General features: G+C 46.8%; 1 protein-coding gene across 1 annotated transcript in view; it reads left to right on the forward strand.

Moving 5' to 3' along the window:
• Window positions 1–13,522, forward strand: part of KNL1 (kinetochore scaffold 1) — a gene marked incomplete at its 5' end in the record, with an annotated part of 39,942 nt that overhangs the window by 16,499 nt on the left and 9,921 nt on the right. The window contains 4 exons of the mRNA XM_083349672.1: window positions 1,047–1,162; window positions 4,133–4,223; window positions 5,912–6,028; window positions 7,631–7,718. Of these exons, the coding sequence (XP_083205798.1) occupies window positions 1,047–1,162; window positions 4,133–4,223; window positions 5,912–6,028; window positions 7,631–7,718 (412 nt within the window). The remainder of the gene's footprint in view (window positions 1–1,046; window positions 1,163–4,132; window positions 4,224–5,911; window positions 6,029–7,630; window positions 7,719–13,522) is intronic.

Raw genomic sequence — 13,522 nt, forward strand, 5'->3', positions numbered from 1 at the left:
TCCAGAGGGCAGGCGCTCCCACCGAGAAGGCCCTATCCCTGGGTGTCACCCGCCGGCAATCTCTCACCGGCGGCACCCTGAGCAGACCCTCCCTGTGGGAGCGCACTGGGCGAAGGGCGTTTGATGCCGGCAGCAGGTGTTCCCTCAAATAGCCCGGACCCAGGCCATGTAGGGCTTTATAGGTAATAACCAGCACCTTGAATTTCACCCGGAGGGCAACCGGAAGCCAATGCAGCTCGCGGAGTAGAGGTGTTACATGGGAGTATCGGGAGACCCCCATTACAACTCGCGCGGCCGCATTCTGCACCAGTTGAAGCCTCCGAGTGGTCTTCAAGGGCAGCCCCATGTAGAGAGCGTTACAGTAGTCCAAACGGGAGGTCACAAGCGCATGAGTAACTGTGCGTAGGGCGTCTCGGTCCAGATAGGGACGCAACTGGCGCACCAGGCGAACCTGTGCAAAAGCCCACCTGGTCACGGCTCCTATGTGGTCTTCAAAATTGAGCCGTGAATCCAGGAGGACGCCCAGGTTGCGAGCCCTATCAACGGGGGGTAACACCTCACCCCCCATCGTTAGAGGTGGAATAACTTGGTTAACCCGAGATGCCGATATGCACAGCCACTCAGTCTTGGCGGGATTGAGACGAAGCCTGTTTCTCCCCATCCAGACCTGAACCGCCTCCAGGCACCGGGACATCACGGAGAGGGCATCGCTGGGTTGGTTCGGGGTGGAAAGAAAAAGTTGGGTATCATCAGCGTACTGGTGATACCCCACACCGAAACCACGAATGATCTCGCCCAGCGGCTTCATATAGATGTTGAACAGGAGAGGCGAGAGGACCGACCCCTGAGGAACTCCACAAATGAGAGACCTCGGGGTGGATCTCTGCCCTCCTGTCAACACCGACTGCGAGCGGCCCTGGAGGTAGGAGGAGAACCACCGTAAAACGGTGCCTCCCACTCCCAACCCCCTGAGACGCCGCAGCAGGATACCATGGTCGATTAGATTCCTTCTTTAAGGAATACATGTTTTTTTTCCCTCTCTATAGCACACGGTCAACACATCATCTGTTCCAGCAGATGAGATTCTCAGCCACTACGTCTATCGTCCCAAATTACAGGTTTATAAGGAAGATTGTCAAACTCTTCACAAGATAATAGAAGAGTAAGATACTTTCAGGTTTTTTTTCAGACCTTATTTGTATTAACATTTACTTGAAAGTTGATATGAGTTGCAACATTACTGACATCAGTTGATCACTTTAATGTGTGCATTGTAATTCTTTCAGAAATTCTTACAAAATCTTCTAAAAAAGATTGCAAAGTAAAGCTGTGCATAAAATGGAAACTTCTGGACACAAATAAAGTTCTACTTCTATTCATTTTGGATTGACCATCTGAAGCCTTGGAATGTTTTGATTTTTGTAGTTTACACTATCCGAAGGGATCCTGGCTGATTTGATGGGATGAGTACTGCCAGGCTGGCGCACGTCCCTCACAGTGCTTTTCTTTTCCTGCCTCAGCTCAGGCATTGCCAGTGTGCCAGCGCAGCTTGTCCCACTCACCTGCCTGAACACTGATCTTTCCAGCAACTTTGTTTTCTCTGCTACTTCTGCGTTGTTTTTTTCAGGCATCGCTTTATAGCCAGTATATTAAACAGGCACAGGTAGTCCTTGACTTACAATCACAACTGGGAACAGAATTTCAGTCCGTAAACAATGTGGTCATTCAATGAGTCATCACATGACCAAACCCAATATCACAACCATCTTTATCGTAGTCATTTAGCAAATCGTGTGGTCGTTAAATAAATCAACGTGGTCCTAAAGCGAATTCAGCTTCCCCAACTGACTTTGCTTTTTTCAGAAGCTGATTGGGAAGGTGGCAGATTGTGATCATGTGACTACAAGATGCTGCAACCATCATAAATGTGACCCAGTTGCCAGCAACTAAATTGTGATCATGTGACCACAGGGCTGGTGCGATGATCGTAACTTTGAGGATAGATCATAAGTCACTTTTCCTGAAGCCATTGTAACTTCAGACCAGGGCTTTTTTTCTCATAGAACGCTCAGAACGGAGTTCCGGCATCTTTTTTGGATGGAACCTTGTAGCGTAGGCAAGGCGGGTTGTATGACATGTGTGAATTCGGCACCTTTTTCTTTTACAAAAAAAGCACTGCTTCAAACCATCATTAAATAAATAGTCGTAATTCAAGGACTACCTGTATACTAACCTGTTTCTTAATTCAGGTATTTAAGCAGTAAGAACTGGCTCCTGCTGTTCTTCAGCTGCTGCCACTGATGTCCACACATATCACCAAGAAAACATTTTGATTTTGGCTTTCATTTCTGAAAAAAAATGTATTTCAGTCCAAATCCAGAACAAAACAACTCTTGTTTTCAGTCTGTATATAGACCAAAGTATCCAAAACACATGTTTCAATTTGGACTTGGACCACACAGACCATATTTTTCTGTGCATGGAATATTTTGTGCATAGAATAACATCTCTGTTATGAAGATTCTGGGGTTTTCTGCATAACTTAGACAATTTCTTCTCTATAAGTAGCTCTCAACTAACAACCCCAATTGAGCCCAAAATTTCTGTTGCTAAACAAGAAGTGAGTTTTGCTCCATTTTACAGCCTTTCTTGCCAAAGCTGTTAAGCAAATCACTCCAGTTGTTAAGCTAGTTAGACAGTTGTTAAGGGAATCTGGCTTCCCCATTGACTTTGCTTGTCGGAAGGTCCAAAAGGTGATTACATGATCTTAGGACACCGCAACAGTCATAAATACATGCCAGTTGCCCAGCATCTTAATTTGGATCACGTGACCACAGAGATTCTGCAATGATCTAAGTGTGAAAACTGGTCATAAGTCACTTTCTTCAATGCCATTATAACTTTGAATGGTCACTAAACAAATGGTTTAGTTGAGGACTCACCTGTATATTCAGCTTTTTTTTATCCCATAGCTGTGACTAGAGAAAAGTTCTGATAAGGGTAGAAGGGGAGCAGATATGAACTGTAAATTACTTACCACTTACAGATTAATCACTGTGTAACACACTATGGCAAGAGTCCCCAACCCCCGGTCCATTGACCGGCACCGGGACATGGCTGTGCAAACAAGTGAAGCCCCATCTGTGGGATGCAGGCAGCATGCAAAACCATGCCCCCTCCGGTCCACAGAACAACCTCTCTCTGGTGCCCAAAAGGTTGGGGACGACTGCACTATGGCATTAGACAAAATCCCTGAGAAAAATCAAACAATTGTAATGCAGATATCAGACATATGTGGTTTTTTTTAAAGACATATTCCATAATCACAAACATGCTGCCCCCTAAAACCCTGCTGTATAGAAGACATCCAGTAAAGAGGGATTTATAGAAATTTTCAAGATTAGAGCTGACTACAAGAGTAATGTGTTTATTAATATTCATCCCGGTTCTGTTCTGTGAATAGTTCTACAGCTTTTTTGCATTTAGACATGTAGGCAAAGCAGAAGTGAGTGAAAATAGAGGTAATTATCATTAAACATTATGAGTGCAAGCCAGCAGATCTGTGTGACACAAAGTTGAGAGATCCAAATAAACTATAGATTAAATAGGCTATTAGTAAAGGTAAAGTTTCCCCTGCACATGCATGCTAGTCGTTTCCGACTATAGGGGCTGGTGCTCATCTCCGTTTCAAAGCCGAAGACCCAGCGCTTGCCTGAGGATATCTCTGTGGTCATATGGCTGGCATGACTAGATGCCAAAGGTGCACGGAACACTGTTACCTTCCCACCGTAGTGGTCCCTATTTTTCTACTTGCATTTTTACGTGCTTTCGAACTGCTAGGTTGGCAGAAGCTGGGACGAGTAACAGGCGCTCACTCTGTTACAAGGCACTCTGGATTCGACCCTCCAAACTGCCGACCTTCTGATTGACAAGCTCAGCATCCTAACCCACTTACCCACCGCGTCCCTTTTAAATAGGCTATTATTTAATAGACATTCCCAAAGGTGAACACCGTCGCAGGAAAAGCTGGTACAGCCACCCTTTGTTTTACTCGATCCCAGCCAAAGTATTTCTGCTTTCTATCAGCAGGCTAGTACAGACATTAGTTGTTTGTTTTTGTTTGTTTTTTCAGATTAAAACTTCATGCAGCTGACCAAGATAAACCTCTGATGAATATGAATAAAAGTTTTTGGGAAGTAATGAAAACTTGTTCAAACGAAGAGGTATTGACAACTGACTTATGCTTAATTGAGAAATGTCAATAATTTATTTTAATTTATGAATATTTGGCTGTTTTTCCATGGCACTTTATATGGTAATTGCTTATATATGCACACTTAAAAAAACATTTTACATAAATGAAAAAGTATATAGATAGAAAGTATAAGAAAAATATAATGTACAGATAGTTACTCTATGCTCACTCTTAGTAGATAATGGACTATTCTTTTAGATTGAATAACTTTAAATAAAAAGTTAAAATGCGTCAAGACATTTTATTTTCAGTAAGCTTGTTAGAGCATTAAAAAGATGAGGCTCTTAACTCTCTTTGGGAGTATACATTTTAAATAATTAAAATAGATGAATAAGTAAAATTAATAACGTAGAAGGGGAACATCTGGGAAAGAGCCAGGTGAAGAGTAATGTGAATGTAGTGCCCGAATCAATATAATAAACACTACAAAGTAACCTACTTAACTGGGGAAAGGTGCATTTATCCTTGCAATTAATCTGGAACTGTAGCATGTAAGACCAGATTTTGTATATTTGTGATATGTTTAAATACAACAAAAGTGTTATGGCATGAAGTAGCAATAAGATTAAATTAAACCTGTATACTTATTAATTACCGAAAGCCTTTGAAAGAAACTATTCTCAAACCTCTTTTCAGAAGGAATGGTATTACAACGCTCTGTAAATACAAAAATGAATCCCTTTTTTCCAAAGGTATTAGACATTTTACAGGTATTCCCGGATCTGTGACCACAGTTGAGCCCAGAATTTATGTTGCTAAATGAAACATTTCTTAATTGAGTTTTGCCCCATTTTACGACTTTTCTTGCTACGGTTGTTAAGTGAATCGTTGCAGTTTTTAAGTTAGGCCCGCAGTTGTTAAGTGAATCTGACTTCCCCATTGGCTTTATTTGTCAGAAGGTTGCAAAAGGGGATCACATGACCCCAGGAGACTGCAGCTGTCATAAATATGAACCAGTTGTCAACTTTCTGAATTCTGATCGCATGACTAAAGGGATGCTGCAATGGTTGTAAATGTGAAAAATGATCCTAAGTTACTTTTTTGAGTGCCACTGTAACTTTGAAGGTCACTAAGTGAACTGTTGTAAGTCAGAGACTACCTGTACTTTCATTGCTCAACAGATGTAAATTTGGATGCTTCTTAGTAGGCCTTGCAGAAGCAGATGTTTTTTACCAATTTCACAAAATCTTCCAGAAAAACAAAACAAAACAGGAAGTTTGTTCAACAGGATAGAGATGTTGAAGTGAGGGTGGAGGTATCCTTAGAAATTGAACAGAGGCTTGTGATGGACCTCTTCTTTCCGTCTACGTGATAAAGTTAATTCAGCAGATTCTACCAGTTCATGGAATGCTACTTTTGTAAATTCAAAGGAAGTGTTTTGGAAAGAGATGGATAAGAAAAATTGTTTCCGATCGTTGTTTGGTGTGGCCAAAATTTGAATTCAATCCATTGTGACTGTAGCATGCTGCTAGTGAATTATCAGCTAAACCAGGGGTAGGCAACCTTGGCTCTTTTATGACTCGTGGACTTCAACTCCCAGAATTCCTGAGCCAGCCATTGGCTCAGGAATTCTGGAAGTTGAAGTCCACGAGTCATAAAAGAGCCAAGGTTGCTTACCCCTGAGCTAAACTAACGAAAAAATTAATTTCATTGCAGCTGAGAGGTTTTGGTGCGGAGCTGAACAAAATGAAATCCTGTTTCACCAAGAAAAGTAAAGTTCTTGCTCACAAAGGAAAAGCAAAGTTATATGTGAACTTGGTGCAGCAGGCAAAGGTAAGTTATTTATGGTAACCAATGAGATGGAACTGTTGACAATTTTAATTAATTAAGAATTACTATTTTTGTGACCTGCCCTCCTTATTAGCTGTCTTTTTTTCCCTTTACGATGCAATTTTATAAGGTCGTCTGAAATGTAGTAGCTTGTTCCTAGAAAAACAAGCCAAGTACATTGTGGCCTAACATTCTGTATAATCCGAGCTGCTGACTGTTCCAAAATGAAATTTATATCTGAACAGGGATTTGAATTCAAATTACCTTGTCCCAAATAAAATGTAACTTGAGTAAATTCTGAACTTGCAAATAATAAGTCATATAGCTCAATATTCTCTCATTGGAATTACTACTCTTTTTTTTAGTTGTATTCATTTGTAACATGAAATGTGAAAATACAAAAGCCAATAGTAGGGGACAACAGTAGAAAAAGGGAAAACAAGGTGTGAAGAAAGGGAGGGGAAGAAACAAAAGGCATTGACTTCCAACTCTCTCTGTTGCAGTAAAATTAGACATTAAAATCAAATCTCAACTTTTTATATTTCTATAGTAGTATGCACTAGCCATTTCTGTATGGGCAAATCAGTCTAAAACCCAAAATCATGATATCGTTTTTTTCCACTTCAAACACAAAGTCCAGAAGTGGTTTCCAAGTAGAAACAAAAGTACTTATGTTCTTTTCTTTTATCGGCACAATCAATTTGGCCATCTCTGCTAATTCCATCAGCTTTTGTAACCATTTGTCCATGGTGGGAATCGAGGCATCCTTCCACTTTTGTGAATAGAGCAATCTTGCTGCCGTTGCCATATATAAAATCAGAGTTGCAATTTTTTTCCCCCCGTTCTCTTTCCATTAGACGCAAAAGGAAAGTTTCTGGTTTAATCTTTATGTTCACTTTAAGAATTTTCTCCATTAATCCTACTCCAATATTTCTTTGCCTTATCACATGTCCACCATAAATGATAAAAAGTCCCTTCTTTACTACTTTTTAAATATCTTTTAAAACATTTTTAACAAACGATAAAATAGGAATTCACAATTCATGTAGCTGGATTGCAGGATACAATTTCCATCTAAATTGAAACTTACAAAGATATAATGTGGATGGCCTACTACGATTACTAACATGGTTACTAGCATTGTTCATTGTTACCTTTTCTCTCCCCATAATAGTACAAAACCCATTTTAATCTCCTATAAATAATATAACAAAAAGTGTAGCAAATCCTTTGTTTTCTTTATTTTTAATACGTCAGTAAGAAGCATATTCCATGATGGACATTACCATTTTCATTTGACATATGATGAATAGACAAGAGCCTGATTATGCAGCCATTAAATACAGTATGTTTGTCAGATCTGTCCTTTGGTTGCTACCTCACCCAATACTTTATGTAATATTTGAATATGATTACATTTTTTTTTATTTTGACATTAGCAACCAAACTTTATTAGATGGCAGCCTGGAGGAACGTTGTCCATGGGGTCACAATGGGTCGGACACGACTTCGCAATTAACAACAAAGTCAATATTAACTTTAGATTTACTATAAGTATTACATTACAAATAAAAAGTATGCTCTAAATATTCTTTATCATATAAGCTGCAATGTGAAAAACTACAATCAAGATTAGCTAAAATGGATGAACTTCTGAAAGAAATGGATAGCTGTCTTTTTGCTCTGGAGAAAGGTACAACTTTAAAAAATTTTAGACAGTTCAGTTTTCTTGAGTTAGTATAAGTTGCTTGCTTTCCTCAATTTATAGGCAAACTTCTATTACAATAAAAATTACAAGAATTTGGCAACCTATGGTTTCCATAAGGTTTATGCCCTAGCCTTGTTTATATTTTCTTTATCAGCTAGAGAAGACAAAAGAGTTATGACTCTATAAAATTATATTTGGCTGGTTCAGAACTGAACAATTTAGACACTGTTCATTTCTACCCCAAGCAGAGTGAACAAACAAGTGGAGAGAAGAATAACAATAGATTTTGAAGGACTTTCATTCCTTATAAATTTGATGTTTTAATCTCATCCCAAGTTTGTATTGGATACTTACAATTAGTCTGGAACTTAAGCATGACAAAAATACTGTTTCTGAATTTCTGATCACTTTATTGTTGATATGCTACAGAGATTATCCACAGGTGCAGCACTTAGTTTAAACAAATTATCTAATGAGAAAATTGAAAAATCATAACCTCAGTTTATTTAATCTGAGTTGGAGTATGCTGGTTAACTTTCAGTGTTCTCATGAAAGTTAAAGGTAGATTGACAGACACTACAATGTGGTTTTCTTTAATAATTTGTCCAACTGATATCGTTTTTAAAAGATAAAAGGAATTCAATAAAAGGATATATGCAGCTAGATGCTGATCTGCAAAATGAACATTTTGATTATATCACCTTTGGCCTTTCTGAATATTATTAATGATAGGTGAACTACCTTATTTATGAATGGAACTTTTTGTGAAATTAATTTCTCATCTTGTGTCTGAAATGCAGGAACTAGAAAAGGAGAAATTATTAATTTAATATTTAAAAACTTTAATGATATATGGATTTATATAGTTCTAGCCCAGTACCAGGCCATGTTAATGGCAGAAATATTTCTGACCAGCAAGTCACTCTGTGTGCAAGTTGATCCCAGAGGGCACTGTAAAGGATGGATACTGGTCTGAATAGTGCCACATTCGCAGTGAACATCCTCATCTTCACGGAGGAAACTCACATTTTCCTATGTGATCTTTAGTTTTAGCCAGACAAATGCAGTCTGTTTAAACATCTCCAGTCTGTCCACTCCTCCACCGCACCTTCAGGCACCTCCTCAAGCGGTTCTATCCATTTATGAAGATGTTTTACTTGAGATTTCCATTTTTTAAATCTTTCTGTTTGAGGTGTAGTAACAATTTCTCCCAGTCTTCGGAATACACTTTGAGGCCATACACACATTAAAAAGTGATAGCAACCGTTGCTTATTAAACTTAGTTGCAGTGACGTACCGTATATACTTGAGTATAAGCCGAATTTTTCAGCCCACTTTTTGGGCTGAAAAATTCCACTTCGGCTTATACTCCAGTCAACAAAAAAAAACTTACCGAGGACTTGTGCGGCCGAGGCTTTGGTGCTTCCGGGATCGCCCGCACCTCTCCCAAGCCACCGCCGTCCGAGACCTGCCGAAGTTTGGGGAGGTTTGGGGAGGTGCGCGCGCACCTCCCCAAACTCCGCGCCTTGCCTGCCTGCTTCTTTCCGCAGCGGAAAGAAGCAGGCAGGCAGGGCGCGGAGGAACGGAGACTTGCCGACGTTTGGGGAGGTTTGGGCGCCTCCCCAAACCTCGGCAGGTCTCCGTTCCTCCGCGCAGACCTGCCGACGTTTGGGGAGGTTTGGGCGCCTCCCCAAACCTCCCCAAACCTCGGCAGGTCTCCGTTCCTCCTGCCGACCTTTGGGGAGGTTTGGGCGCCTCCCCAAACCTCCCCAAACCTCGGCAGGTCTCCGTTCCTCCTGCCGACCTTTGGGGAGGTTTGGGCGCCTCCCCAAACCTCGGCAGGTCTCCGTTCCTCCGCGCAGACCTGCCGACGTTTGGGAAGGTTTGGGCGCCTCCCCAAACCTCCCCAGGTCTCCGTTCCTGTTTGGGGAGGTTTGGGCGCCTCCCCAAACCTCGGCAGGTCTCCGTTCCTGTTTGGGGAGGTTTGGGCGCCTCCCCAAACCTCCCCAAACCTCGGCAGGTCTCCGTTCCTCCGCGCAGACCTGCCGACCTTTGGGGAGGTTTGGGCGCCTCCCCAAACGTCCCCAAACCTCGGCAGGTCTCCGTTCCTGTTTGGGGAGGTTTGGGCGCCTCCCCAAACGTCCCCAAACCTCGGCAGGTCTCCGTTCCTCCGCGCAGACCTGCCGACCTTTGGGGAGGTTTGGGCGCCTCCCCAAACCTCGGCAGGTCTCCGTTCCTGTTTGGGGAGGTTTGGGCGCCTCCCCAAACCTCCCCAAACCTCGGCAGGTCTCCGTTCCTCCGCGCAGACCTGCCGACCTTTGGGGAGGTTTGGGCGCCTCCCCAAACGTCCCCAAACCTCGGCAGGTCTCCGTTCCTGTTTGGGGAGGTTTGGGCGCCTCCCCAAACGTCCCCAAACCTCGGCAGGTCTCCGTTCCTCCGCGCAGACCTGCCGACCTTTGGGGAGGTTTGGGCGCCTCCCCAAACCTCCCCAAACCTCGGCAGGTCTCCGTTCCTGTTTGGGGAGGTTTGGGCGCCTCCCCAAACCTCGGCAGGTCTCCGTTCCTCCGCGCAGACCTGCCGACCTTTGGGGAGGTTTGGGCGCCTCCCCAAACGTCCCCAAACCTCGGCAGGTCTCCGTTCCTGTTTGGGGAGGTTTGGGCGCCTCCCCAAACCTCCCCAAACCTCGGCAGGTCTCCGTTCCTCCGCGCAGACCTGCCGACCTTTGGGGAGGTTTGGGCGCCTCCCCAAACGTCCCCAAACCTCGGCAGGTCTCCGTTCCTGTTTGGGGAGGTTTGGGCGCCTCCCCAAACGTCCCCAAACCTCGGCAGGTCTCCGTTCCTCCGCGCAGACCTGCCGACCTTTGGGGAGGTTTGGGCGCCTCCCCAAACCTCCCCAAACCTCGGCAGGTCTCCGTTCCTGTTTGGGGAGGTTTGGGCGCCTCCCCAAACCTCCCCAAACCTCGGCAGGTCTCCGTTCCTCCGCGCAGACCTGCCGACCTTTGGGGAGGTTTGGGCGCCTCCCCAAACGTCCCCAAACCTCGGCAGGTCTCCGTTCCTGTTTGGGGAGGTTTGGGCGCCTCCCCAAACGTCCCCAAACCTCGGCAGGTCTCCGTTCCTCCGCGCAGACCTGCCGACCTTTGGGGAGGTTTGGGCGCCTCCCCAAACGTCCCCAAACCTCGGCAGGTCTCCGTTCCTGTTTGGGGAGGTTTGGGCACCTCCCCAAACGTCCCCAAACCTCGGCAGGTCTCCGTTCCTCCGCACAGACCTGCCGACCTTTGGGGAGGTTTGGGCGCCTCCCCAAACGTCCCCAAACCTCGGCAGGTCTCCGTTCCTGTTTGGGGAGGTTTGGGCGCCTCCCCAAACGTCCCCAAACCTCGGCAGGTCTCCGTTCCTCCGCGCAGACCTGCCGACCTTTGGGGAGGTTTGGGCGCCTCCCCAAACGTCCCCAAACCTCGGCAGGTCTCCGTTCCTGTTTGGGGAGGTTTGGGCGCCTCCCCAAACGTCCCCAAACCTCGGCAGGTCTCCGTTCCTGTTTGGGGAGGTTTGGGCGCCCAAACCTCCCCAAACAGGAACGGAGACCTGCCGAGGTTTGGGGAGGTTTGGGGAGGCGCCCAAACCTCCCCAAACAGGAACGGAGACCTGCCGAGGTTTGGGGACGTTTGGGGAGGCGCCCAAACCTCCCCAAAGGTCGGCAGGTCTGCGCGGAGGAACGGAGACCTGCCGAGGTTTGGGGACGTTTGGGGAGGCGCCCAAACCTCCCCAAACAGGAACGGAGACCTGCCGAGGTTTGGGGACGTTTGGGGAGGCGCCCAAACCTCCCCAAAGGTCGGCAGGTCTGCGCGGAGGAACGGAGACCTGCCGAGGTTTGGGGAGGTTTGGGGAGGCGCCCAAACCTCCCCAAACAGGAACGGAGACCTGCCGAGGTTTGGGGACGTTTGGGGAGGCGCCCAAACCTCCCCAAAGGTCGGCAGGTCTGCGCGGAGGAACGGAGACCTGCCGAGGTTTGGGGAGGCGCCCAAACCTCCCCAAACAGGAACGGAGACCTGCCGAGGTTTGGGGAGGTTTGGGGAGGCGCCCAAACCTCCCCAAAGGTCGGCAGGTCTGCGCGGAGGAACGGAGACCTGCCGAGGTTTGGGGACGTTTGGGGAGGCGCCCAAACCTCCCCAAACAGGAACGGAGACCTGCCGAGGTTTGGGGAGGTTTGGGGAGGCGCCCAAACCTCCCCAAACAGGAACGGAGACCTGCCGAGGTTTGGGGACGTTTGGGGAGGCGCCCAAACCTCCCCAAAGGTCGGCAGGTCTGCGCGGAGGAACGGAGACCTGCCGAGGTTTGGGGAGGTTAGGGGAGGCGCCCAAACCTCCCCAAACAGGAACGGAGACCTGCCGAGGTTTGGGGACGTTTGGGGAGGCGCCCAAACCTCCCCAAAGGTCGGCAGGTCTGCGCGGAGGAACGGAGACCTGCCGAGGTTTGGGGAGGTTTGGGGAGGCGCCCAAACCTCCCCAAACAGGAACGGAGACCTGCCGAGGTTTGGGGACGTTTGGGGAGGCGCCCAAACCTCCCCAAAGGTCGGCAGGTCTGCGCGGAGGAACGGAGACCTGCCGAGGTTTGTGGAGGTTTGGGGAGGCGCCCAAACCTCCCCAAAGGTCGGCAGGTCTGCGCGGAGGAACGGAGACCTGCCGAGGTTTGGGGAGGTTTGGGGAGGCGCCCAAAGCTCCCCAAACAGGAACGGAGACCTGCCGAGGTTTGGGGACGTTTGGGGAGGCGCCCAAACCTCCCCAAAGGTCGGCAGGTCTGCGCGGAGGAACGGAGACCTGCCGAGGTTTGGGGACGTTTGGGGAGGCGCCCAAACCTCCCCAAACGTCGGCAGGTCTGCGCGGAGGAACGGAGACCTGCCGAGGTTTGGGGAGGCGCCCAAACCTCCCCAAAGGTCGGCAGGAGGAACGGAGACCTGCCGAGGTTTGGGGAGGCGCCCAAACCTCCCCAAAGGTCGGCAGGAGGAACGGAGACCTGCCGAGGTTTGGGGAGGTTTGGGGAGGCGCCCAAACCTCCCCAAAGGTCGGCAGGTCTGCGCGGAGGAACGGAGACCTGCCGAGGTTTGGGGAGGTTTGGGGAGGCGCCCAAACCTCCCCAAAGGTCGGCAGGAGGAACGGAGACCTGCCGAGGTTTGGGGAGGCGCCCAAACCTCCCCAAAGGTCGGCAGGTCTGCGCGGAGGAACGGAGACCTGCCGAGGTTTGGGGAGGTTTGGGGAGGCGCCCAAACCTCCCCAAAGGTCGGCAGGAGGAACGGAGACCTGCCGAGGTTTGGGGAGGCGCCCAAACCTCCCCAAAGGTCGGCAGGAGGAACGGAGACCTGCCGACGAGCCGCGGCCACACAGGGTATTCCTGTGTATTCAGGCTTGCAAAATGGCGGATCGAGCCTCTGCTGGCGGCAGAGGCTTGCAGAACGGCGGATCGGCTTATACTCGAGTCAATAACTTTTTCCAGTTTTTGGGGGTGAAATTGGGGGTCTCGGCTTATACTCGAGTCGGCTTATACTCAAGTATATACGGTAAGTGTTCATCAGTCCTCCCGAAACTAATGCAATACGATCACTATTTGGAAGTTTTGCTTTTTTTTAATCGGAATTGTATCAAACTGTAGCCACAATATAGTAAAAATAAAAGCTGTATCTATAATTTATACTTACAAGAACCATTTTAGCATTTCTGTTTTCTCTTTAAATAAAACTACTAAATTTCTGGGATATAAACTTTAAAATTAGAAGCTTACTCATTTAAAATGCATTTTCTA

This window comes from Vipera ursinii (assembly GCF_947247035.1).
Source record: "Vipera ursinii genome assembly, chromosome: 1".
NCBI lineage: Eukaryota > Metazoa > Chordata > Lepidosauria > Squamata > Viperidae > Vipera > Vipera ursinii.